General features: G+C 42.6%; 1 protein-coding gene across 1 annotated transcript; it reads left to right on the top strand.

Annotated features, from left to right (window-relative positions):
* Positions 1 to 9,840: 9,840 nt before the first annotated feature.
* On the top strand, positions 9,841 to 11,280 carry LOC105059452 (protein EXORDIUM-like 3). The gene has a single exon (XM_010942745.4). The coding sequence runs from the start codon at positions 9,905 to 9,907 to the stop codon at positions 10,988 to 10,990; it is 1,086 nt and encodes a 361-aa protein (XP_010941047.1). The 5' UTR covers positions 9,841 to 9,904; the 3' UTR covers positions 10,991 to 11,280.
* The last annotated feature ends 359 nt before the right edge of the window (positions 11,281 to 11,639 follow it).

The raw sequence follows: 11,639 nt of genomic DNA on the forward strand, positions 1-11,639 counted from the left end.
TGTTCTAGATGTTTATTGTCCCAAGAAAACTGAGATGTAGGGTCTGCCAGTTTTGCCTTCTCATCACAAACATTAGGACTGGGTGCTTGATACCGGACGGTAGAGTTACAGGTGATGGTGGGCCATGATGCTGCTCCACAAGGAAAATGTCCTCCAAGGCTGGGTGCCTTCCACATTTCCTCTGAACGAGGAAATTTTGTATGATACCTCCACATGCCTTGGTACCGCTGCACATGTCTTTGTTCAGCGATCCATTACTCCATGGCACGATATTTCAATACCCAACTTTCTTTCTGTTGCGGCTTCAATGTTCTTTGCTCATCAAGCAGTCTTTTCCTTTGATCTCACTTCTGTGTGGGTGTTTGTATGCATATATTTTTTTTGTGTACGTTAAGTTTGAGGTTTTTACAATACGGATCTTCTGTTGTACACCACACAATATGATGCACAACACGTCCTGTCCATCATGCGATGGACGACTGCACACAATGGGTGTGCATCTGCATGCGGCTGTCCATCACACGATGGACGATGCACTGTGTACCGCATCATACGGTGCACAGTAGAGAACCCGGGTTTTTAAGTATGAATATATCTGAATCAGAACTCAATCTAAGAAGACTTTGAGTACAATTTTCAAACCCAAGTTAGTTTTAGACCTAAATTTTATATTTCGAATCTATTTAAGATCGGGCTAGCGGATCGTTAGCCTCCATCGATACCCCTATTTTTTTTTTTTTTTCGTAGAGAGATCTAAACCTCTATCATTTAAAGATCTTCTCACTTCATTCTTTAGATATGTTTGTCATGAACTTTGTTAAGAACATGTTTGGTTTGGAGGGAGTTAGATTTGGAAATTGAAATGACAATAAATGATACTCGTTCCAGCATTTGGTCAAAAAAATCTGATTCCCATTTCGATTCCAAGAAAATAGAAATATGTTAATCCTCCCAAACCCAATCCATTTTCTTTCTTAATATTCAAATTCTAGGTATGAACCAAACATCAGAGGATATGGCTATTCTGATTCCTATTTCAATCCATTTCAATTCCAATCACCAATCAAACACACTTTAAATTAATTGACTTATAGTTGTAGAAGTGGGAGATGGATGCAACCCTATGGGAACCACTGAATAGGATTTAAAGGGCATCTTAATTATGGTCCGGCTCAGTCGCTCAGAGTCCCTAATCAGAAACACTATTATCATTTGGGCCAAGCAAACTATGATCCAAAATCCAACCCAAATAATGTAGACTTGACAACAAACATCAATTGTCTTGGTGAATAAATAAACTAAACACCTTCATGATTCGATTGCATTAGAGCTTTGCCAATCCTACAAATCCATAAGTAGCATGATAATGGCTTGCATGCAGTTTCTTACCCTTAGCAGTGCCATCCTTCTCTCTCCCATAGCTGGGTGGTGTGGTAGTTGCCTTGCTGATGCTTTTTACCACACTCCATGAGCATCACATGGATATCAAGTTGACGTGACATATCCAATTTCACATCACCAACCTACCACTTGTCATCCGTAAGCTTGCTCATGCTGAAGGCTGGCCCCTTTTTGCAACCTTTCCCTCGAGAGTCTCAAGAACCACATTAGCTTTTCTTCAAGACCCCTACTATCCAACGTGAGAACATAGCTTTCTTGACCCTTTTTTTTTTTTTTCTTGTAGAACACCTATTTCTTGGCTTTCACATGTACTGATAAGTTTCAATATGCCCCTTCTTTATTGGTGCCATCTTGTCTCAATTAAATAGTGTATTTACATCATATTAGTTATCTCTAAATGTGCTTCAGGCTAACATTGCATTTAAATGCTTCAATGAACTCGTAGTGCATATATTTCATGTTGCTTTAATTTTTAAAGCATATTCTTACTCCAATATTGCTACTCTCTCTACATGTCTGTTTGCTATACTTCAACATCAATGTAGTGGACCTGTGCTAAGACATTAAAATCTTCACTTAACAATCTACAAATATATGCAATTACTCATGGATTTGGGAGAACTTCTCCATGATGGAGTTGATGAACTCTATGGATTAAATGATAAAATAAAATAAAAATTTTGGAAAGAAAAATGCACTATAAACCCTGTGCTGACGATAGCCGGCAAAAAAAAAAAAAATGTCTTGTAAAATGACAAAATCTTTGCTATTGTCAAAATTATAGGTAATTCATTCTAATTATGTATATAAATATACAATTTCTGACCCGATCATTCTCTCAGTAAGATACAACCTAACTTGAAAAGGATGTGGTCTAACACCTGCTCTAGTTAGCATGGGCAAAGCTACAGGACTTTTAAAATAACCTAATATTTTTGAGAAATTTTTTTGTACACAGCAGTGTAGAATGCACGTACCATCTATAGTGATTGGCTCATGCACGAAGCCGAAGCATAGCATGCGAAAATAAATTTTTTTTTCTTTTGGTCCCATGCATGAGCTAATCATCACGGGCGGTGCACGCGGCTCTACAACGTCCGTGGTGCATAGAGAATTTGTCAATACTTTTTCAATAAAATGATGAAAATGTTGAGATTTGATGTTTCGATATTCGATTCATATTGAGTCTACAGCAAGGTCCAGGATGAAAAATGGAGTCCAACGAGCCTAAAAAGAGCTCAATCGAAGTCTAAATGGAGAAGATACACACGAAAAAAGGATGGCATGGTGCATTAGGCGGTGACGGCCGGCTGCGGAGGTCGGTGGTGGTGCCGCTAAGCCCGACGAAGACATGCGTGGCCCAATGCGCATGCGGTCCATCGTGGACCGTGGGGCGCTGGCGGTCTATGGGAATCGTGTGGACCGAACACGGGGTCCACACGCGGTTCAGGGGCTGGATTGCACGATCTGATGTTTCAGATCGCAGCCGATCATGATCGGATAGCTGAGAGCGATTTCGAACTTGATCAGGTGATCAGTGGCCCTGTTTTGCACGATCAGACGGCTCTGATAAGAGCCGATCACGATCGAACGGCCACGGATGATTTTAGGCTTGATTGAGATTCTATTTCCTAGTGTAACAGTGTTTTGGAGTTTCTGGAGTCTATATAACTCCGATTGATGAGCCGTTAGTTACGTTGGGAAGATAATGACGTCCTGGAGGTGTAGAAAGGTTTTAACAGAGGTTTTAGAGAGCTTTTGTGAGGGTTCTGAAATTTTTTCTTGAGAGACTCTTGTACAAAGATTGAGTGGTGAGTTTCTCTTGTATTGATTTTATTTTATTCTCTCGTAGTGAAGCTTGCACGTTCCATAGAAGTAGGCTTGAGGCCTATCCACATATTTATATTGTATTTTTTATTTTGTTTCTTCTTTCTTCCTGCTGCACCTTGTGGTACCAGATCCTGGGTGCAACAATTGGTATCAGAGCAAGTTGATGCCAAAGCGTAGGTTGCAGCGGTGGTGATCGAGATAAAAGATGGAGAAGACAAGCACAATCAAGATGGAGATCAATATGTTTGATGGAAAGAGCAATTTCTCTTTATGGCAGGCAAGGGTGAAAGACGTGCTCATCCAGCAAGAGTTGATCAATACTCTCTTGTACGACGAGAAGCCGACCACCATGGAGGTGCAAAATTGGAGGTGGCTCCAGATGCAGGCGGTGAGTACAATCTATTTGTACCTAGCAGATGAGGTGGTGATCTATGTATTTGGCGAGACTTCTCCGACGATGCTGTGGTCGAAGCTCGAGAAGTTGTATATGGTGAAATCTCTCATCAATATCGTCTTCCTCTGGAGACAGTTTTACCAGCTGTGGATGATTGAGGGATAGAGCGTACAAGAGCATCTCAGCCACTTTCAGAAGATCCTCATTAATCTCCTCAATGTTGGCGAGAAAGTTGAGAAGAAAATCAGGATGTTGGTCTTACTAGCATCGATGCCCCCTTCGTATGAGTCCTTGATGATTGTTCTTCTAGTGGGGAAGAGCACCATCAAGATAGATGAGGTTATCGCGGTGATTCTCCAGAACGAAGTTCTCAGGAGGGAGAATCCAGCTTCGAGCTCAGGTTTGGTGGTTTCTGGAGGAGCAGAAGGCGGCAGATAGAGCGATAGGAGATCACGACGAGGGCAGTCCAGGTCTAGGATGAGAGACTTAAGCAAGACCAGATATTACCCATGTGACGAGTTGGGGTATTTAATTAGAGATTGCCCTCAACTTAGGGATCGGACGAGGACTACTACAGCGACGGCCAGTAGCGACTCAGAGGGTGATGCCTTGGAGATATTTAATAAGGTATCTAGTTCTTTCCAGCAGTAGATTTTAGATTCTGTATGCACCTATCATGTATGTTACAGAGAGAAGTAGTTTGACTTTCTGAAAAGTAATGAGGGCACGTTTATCTGCCGGATGGATCGAGTTATGCGATCAGAGGCATCGGGACGATCAGCTGGAGGACACATGATGGTGCAGTGAGGAGATTATAGGAGGTCCGCTATATTCTCGATTTCAGATAGAATCTTATCTTACTGAGCAAATTGAATTCGAGAAGCTACAGGATGGTAGCTGGTGGAGGAATCCTGAAGATGTTGCACGGCGATAGAATTATTTTAAAGAAAAAAAAGTGGACGAGAGGATATTACTATCTGACGGGGAGCCCAGTGCGAGATGGAGCTTCAGGAGCCAGAAGGAACCCAGAGCGAAGTGGAGCTTTAGGTGGAGGTAGATCGGGCACTAGACAGGAGACTCGGGAGGACGAGAGGCGACATCGCAAGGTGAGATTCCTATTACCGTAGGAGACTTCCTCGAGCAGATCTTTGGTCAGAGTGGACACAACCCATGATGGAGGTGGGATCGAGCGGCCTGCTCGATTCTCATGTTTGCCCATCCATGAGACACCAAGCATGCCCCAGGACGTGGGGTGAGATGGATCACAGGCTCTCAAAGACATGTGGAGATCGAATATCGAGTCGAGATGGAGATTGTTAAGATTTGATGCCTCAAGATTCGGTCCATATTGAACCCACAACGAGGTCTCGGATGAAAAATGAAGTCCAACGAGTCCAAGAACAGTCCAATTGGAGTCCAAACGGAGAAGATACGTGCGAAAGAAGGATGGCACGGTGCACGAGGTGGCGGCGGCTGGCGGTGGCACCGTTGAGCCCGACGAAGATGCGCGCATGCAGGTGCATGCGGCCCAGTGCGCAGGCTAGCCTAGCACGTGTGGGGCACCCAGGCCCAGCACGCGCGATCCACCGTGGATCGTAGGGCGCTAGCGGTCCATGGGAACCGCGTGGACCGAACATGCGGTCCACGCGCGATTTAGGGGTTGGATTGCACGATCCGACGGCTCAGATCATAGTCGATTGCGATCGGATGGCTGAGAGTGATTTCGAGCTTGATCAGGTGATCAGTGGCCCTATTTTACGTAATCGGATGGCTTTAATGCGAGCCGATCACGATTGGACGACCACGGATGATTCTAGACTTGATTGGGACTCTGTTTCCTAGTGTAACAGTATTTTAGAATTTCTGGAGTTTATATAACTCCGATTGACCAGCCATCAGTTACGTTGGGAAGCTGGTGATGTCCTGAAGGGGTGAAAAGGCTTTAACTAAAGTTTCAGAGAGCTTTTGTGAGAGTTTTGAAATTTTTTCTTAAAAGACTCTTGTATAAGGGTTGAGTGGTGAGTTTCTCTTGTATTGATTTTATTTTATTCTCTCATAGTGAAGCTTGCACGCTCCGTGGAGATAGGCTCGAGGCCGATCCATATATTTATATTGTGTTTTTTATTTTATTATTTTTTTTTTCTGCTGCATCTTGTAGCATCAGATCCTGGACATAACAGGAAAAACCCATCAGACAATTTATTGGATATGATCGTATGAAATATCTACAAAGAAGAGAGAGGGAGAAGGGGGGCAAAAAAAAAAAAAAAAAGAGATGGTGAATTCCATGAGTTGCCTGGCTGTATTTTTGATGCTCCCAAGGGGATGGAAGAGAGTCCCAGTGGGCAGGCATAAGATATGAAGACCCTTCCATTGAGTTGTTGAAGGTTGGAAATGTGGGTTAAATTTCCATTGGAACTAGTTTCATTCCTTGTAAGCTAGATAAGCTTTAACATTAGAAGGGAATTAAAGCAGTGTCTGAAGAGATAAGAACTATTATATTGTTTGTGTCAAAAAAAAAAAAAAAAAATCTTTGCATCAAATTATTATGCCTGACCATATCTACTTTATAAGCAGTATCAAAATGCTAGCCTAATGATAATTTTACGAAGTTTGACATAAAAGTACAACTTGGCTTTTCTTTAAGTGAAACGTTTACATCTAGCAACCTTCAATAAGTAACGCTACAGGTACTTCACTTAGCTACCTACATCATCATAAGCCTATGAGCTTGTCTAGGCAATGTAGTATTATACTTATGGTGTACTTTTTGCACCTCTTGTCTTCTTTTAGTAGATGGAGATACCATTATGGAGCTTCAATGATACATCCAGCTATCCTCAATGGGGGACCAAAGATAGAATTTGTTTTCATCTGCCATAATATTGACGGAATATATAATGGTACGACATTGTTTGGAACATATCAAGGATGCTTGAGTGCCATCTAGATGCCCAAATCAACACAATAATGTTATAATTGCTTAGATCCAAATTTTTGTGGTGAACCAATCAAAAATCGACATGGAACCTCTAATTGTTAGCTATGTAAGTGTTACACTAGAAAAGCCCCAGTTTATAGTTGTGTATAAAGTAATTGAAACAATCTATCGTTTATGAGACTAAATGCATTTTTGGTTAGAAAAAATTGCACTTGAAATGAGAATAAAAATGAATGGCTCCTATTCCAATTATTTGGTCGGAGGAGTGTTATTTCTATTTCGATCTAAGAAGAGAATGAAAATATTTCGATCCCTTAAAATTCATTTCATCTCTTCTTTAATATTCAAATTTTATTGAGATTCTAATACTAGCTATGAATCGAACATATTGAGTGATGTGGCTATTTCAATTTTTATTTCAATCCATTTCAGTTCTGATTTCGACTACGATACTTCTATTCCAATAGCAAACCAAACATGCCCTGAATTTTGATTAGTAAATTGATTTGAGCCAAATGCAAAGGGTTTCACTGCCACTAAGTAGAGGATATCTCAATTCAATTAACCACCATTGTTGTTGGGGCAAAACCATACTCAGCCCTCCCTCCCTTCCCATTGTTTAATGTGGCTTTTTGCATGTGAACGATGGCTCGGGTTCTGGATTCAACAAATACTCTGGGATCACGGGTGCATTTGAGAAGTCTCGTAGTTCACATGCTACACCTTAAAACCTTTGATAAGCCATCCATATTTTCCTGTGGGAGGAGTCCAATCCATTCTTGTTTTCCTGTAGTTCTCAGACACCAAACATCTGTGTACCGTGCAACAGTTAGCTCGGGACTGGATGGGGTTGCGTTTAAGACCAAACATTTGTGTACTGTGCAACAGCTAGCTCGTGATTGAATAGACTGAAGGGGGGCATGCATGTACGTATCCCTTGGCCAATCACTGGAGATGGCAATCCGATCCAAATCCAATATGTTGAATAATTTTCGATCCAAATTCAATAAATTTATTAAATAGATCTAAAATTCAGATTTAAATACAATCAATTTATTAAATAGATAATTCTATCCAATCTAAATAATTGATTTATTAAATAAATTAAATCAGATTAAATAGATTAAATGAGTCGGATTAAACATATCAAAAATAAATTAGATGGATTTTAAATTAGATCGATTAAATAGATCGAATTATAACTTGATTCAATTATTAAATGAATCAAAATGAATTAAACAGATTAAAAGTCTAAATTTGTATCCAACCTATTTAATAAATAAATCTATATGAATTAATCGATTTATGACTCAAATTTATTTATGTCAAATTCAAACATATTTAAAGTGAATTATCCATGGAGCGGATCATAAATTATCATTCTTATGCATGATTCAAAACCAAAACTTTCTAATCTAGTCGGCGATTGAATTAAATTATAATTTATGGTAGAGACATATATTGGAACTTGCATGATAAATCAATTGTGGTGATATATTTTAACCTCTTTTATTGATATGATATATAAAACATGGTTTAAGGACATGAATTCCCATCCCACTCCATCTCAAGATATAGCCTCTGCAGTCTTTCCCTCCCACCACTCAGAGGTCTTAAGGGTATCCCACATTGCATATGGATACATTTTACATTCCACCGTTGGCAAGGAACTCAGAAATCAAAGACTGTACTGTGGTAGGTTTGACTGTTTGAGAGGCTTGGTTGAAAGGGTCCACTTAATTAACTGCACTGGATCAGGTATAAACGTGGTGGAACTTTATTATAATCTATTTTTGAAGTATTAAGCCTAGATTTATAGTCTGAGTCATATTATGCACGTCCAATTTCTTCCACAGAACATGTAGCAGCGGCTGAGGGCGTGGTGGGAGTAGAATGTTCCACAAAAAGAAATCTCTGAGCGCTTGCTTGAATATTTATATTCATGAAGATATTTTTTCTCACAAAATTTGGGCTGACAGAATTGTGAGTAGCAACGCCATACTTAAATAGATCATCTGATTTATGAATTTTATAAAATTTTTAGTTTAATTTTATAAATAAAAAAACCTAAACAGATACTTAGTGTTTTTTTTTTTTTTGTTAAAAAAAATTGCCAACCCTTGAAGTCACTTGTTAGTCCGTCTCTAGTAATCCCTTTGTGATCGAGGACCCCCCCCCCCCCCTCCCCCCCTACGGTAGGCCGTAACAAAGATCCTAACACTTTGCTAGCAGTGTGAAAGATCCAAAGGTAGTACAGGATTTATGATTCATGATCTTGATTTTGGATTTGCGGCTATCAGTGAGAGTCATCTTTTTGACGGTATCATTTTTATAGCAAAGTTGCGAATGGTCAGGAGTGATATATTCTTTGCAAGATTGCGATTGCATGTGAAGAGATTGGTAATGGAGGAAGATTCGATAGTGATCATTGGTTGGTTGCATGAACAACTGAGAGTTGAAGCCATCCACCCTCTCCTCAATTATATTTGGCATCTTGTTGGATACTATTTTTATCAATAATGCGGCTGATTGAATGATTCCATTTGCGATTGAGCATATCAAAGGAGTTACGTAGATTGGGATAGCTGGGATACTGCAAACACTTCGAAACATTCTTTCTTTTGATTTTTTTTTTTTTTTCTTAACCGTGTTCATACTCGCTTTTCATGGGTGCCCTTACTAATTATATATATATATATATATATATATGTAAACAGCTCAACTCACAAACTCGCTCGTCTATTCTCACCGGAGAGGTGATCGCTTTCCCGACACACCGTTTCTCCCGGACGCCGGACGGCGGGTCCCACAGTTCTGTCGCTTTGCGTTCTCCCGCCCATCCGCGCGATACGATCACTCCAAACGCGAGCCCGCCGTCAACCCTGTCCCAGATGATCACCACCGTCCACAAAAGATCTCCATCCCCATTGGACCCCACTCCACTTATAAACAAGCCCAAACTGGCGACGTGGCAACTTATCAGTGGCATCTAATGGACCCCATTCTTTTTCTGTGATGAATAATTCCTCCAATCCCTTCCGGTCCTGTGGGCCCCTTCCTGACAGCTAGACATTAAACATCCCATCTGTCATCCATTACCGCCTATATCACCTTCCCTCCCTCTCATTGCCATGGCGCGCTTCCCCTCCCTTTTTTTTTTTTCTAAAAAATAAATATATAATAGATGTATAGATTTTTCCTTTATAAATTATATCCAAAAAAAAAAAATCCAAGTACCAAAGCTTCCTATAGCTCCCACTATATAAGCCAAGCCCAACTTAAAACCATTCTGCCACCGCTTCCTCCATTGTATCACTACTTCACCACTACCCAGAAGCATGCGCCCCGCACGTGCTGGGGAGCCACCGATGACCTCTCTGTTCCTGCTCCTCCTCGTTCTCTTCCTCACGCCGGCCGCGGTTGTGGTGGCGTGGCGGCCGTGGCCGCAAACCGTCCTCAACACCACCATCATCGCCACCGGAAAAGACGGTGGCGTCGCGATGGACCTCGGTGCTTCCAAGAAGTACGAGGGCTCGTCGGAGTTCGTCCACCTCCGCTACCACATGGGCCCCGTCCTCACTGCCAACATCACCGTCCACCCTATCTGGTACGGCGCCTGGACCCCCGCCCAGAAGCACATCCTCCGCGCCTTCCTCCGCTCCATCTCCCCCTCCGACCCCGCCGCCGTCCCCTCCCCCTCCGTCTCCGCCTGGTGGCGCACCGTCCGTCTCTACACCGACCAGACCGGCGCCAACGTCTCCCGCAACGTCCTCCTGGGTGCCGAGAAGAACGACCGCCGCTACTCCCACGGGAAATCCCTCACCCGCCTCTCCATCCAGTCCGTCATCCGCGCCGCCGTCACCGCCCGTACCCGCCCTCTCCCCGTCAACCCCCGCGGCGGCCTGTACCTCCTCCTCACCTCCTCCGACGTCGCCGTCCAGGACTTCTGCGGCCAGGTCTGCGGCTTCCACTACTTCACCTTCCCCTCCATCGTCGGCTACACCCTCCCCTACGCCTGGGCCGGCAACTCCGCCGCCAGATGCCCGGGGATCTGCGCCTACCCCTTCGCCGTGCCGGACTACATCCCGGGGGCTCGCTCGGCGGGGCGGCCGCCGAATGGGGACGTGGGGGTGGACGGGATGGTGAGTGTGGTGGCGCACGAGCTGGCGGAGATGGCGTCGAACCCGCTGGTGAATGCCTGGTACGCCGGCGGGGACCCCAGCTTCCCGACGGAGATCGCCGACCTCTGCGAGGGGATCTACGGCACCGGCGGCGGCGGGGCGTACACCGGCCAGCTCCTGGTGGACGGCCGCAGCGGCGCCGCGTACAACGTCAACGGCGTCGGCGGCCGCAAGTTCTTAGTGCAGTGGATCTGGAACCCTATCCTCAACTACTGTTCCGGCCCCAACGCTCTCGACCAATGAGAGGAACAGTATTATTGGATTAAGCAAAAAGAGTACCATGGTGTTTGTTTTATTTATCTAATTATAGTTTAATTAAGTTTTAATATGGTCTTCTCTTTTGAGTTAGTAGTAAGTACAATGTTAATAAGAGGAAAGGAGAGGGGAGGAGTAATTTGATATTTTTGTGTATATGGATGTGAGCTTGTTTTGTTGTACAAAGGGTGTAGTTAGGATGGGATTTGCTCTGGCTTTTGCTTTAGCTGCTATGTATCTTGCTCTGTGGTTGTTGCAGTGGTCCGGGTTTTGCTTCACATACTCTGTTTCGTTGTTTTGCCGTGTTGTCTTGATGTTATGTTGGTGGATAATTTTTGGAATTTCAAATTTGAGGGCATATGTAGAGAGAAGTCTCTTGTAATTTTTCTTTGTTTGTTTTTGACGTATTTGGTATTATAGCTTCATTGGAGGTAAGAAGATATATTTAAGGGAGTTTCATTTCATTTCATGGATCTGAAAGCTACGTTCATCTGGCTGTTTGTAAATTTAGATTGGAAGGTAGGGCTGGAAGGTAGGGCTGAAATCGAATTGGACATCATAATATTTATATCTAATATTTATTTTATTTAATAAATATAAATATAAATATGAATATTATTCAGATATAAAAATTTAT

Source organism: Elaeis guineensis, chromosome 16 (genome assembly GCF_000442705.2).
Source record: "Elaeis guineensis isolate ETL-2024a chromosome 16, EG11, whole genome shotgun sequence".
In the NCBI taxonomy this organism is placed as follows: Eukaryota; Viridiplantae; Streptophyta; class Magnoliopsida; order Arecales; family Arecaceae; genus Elaeis; species Elaeis guineensis.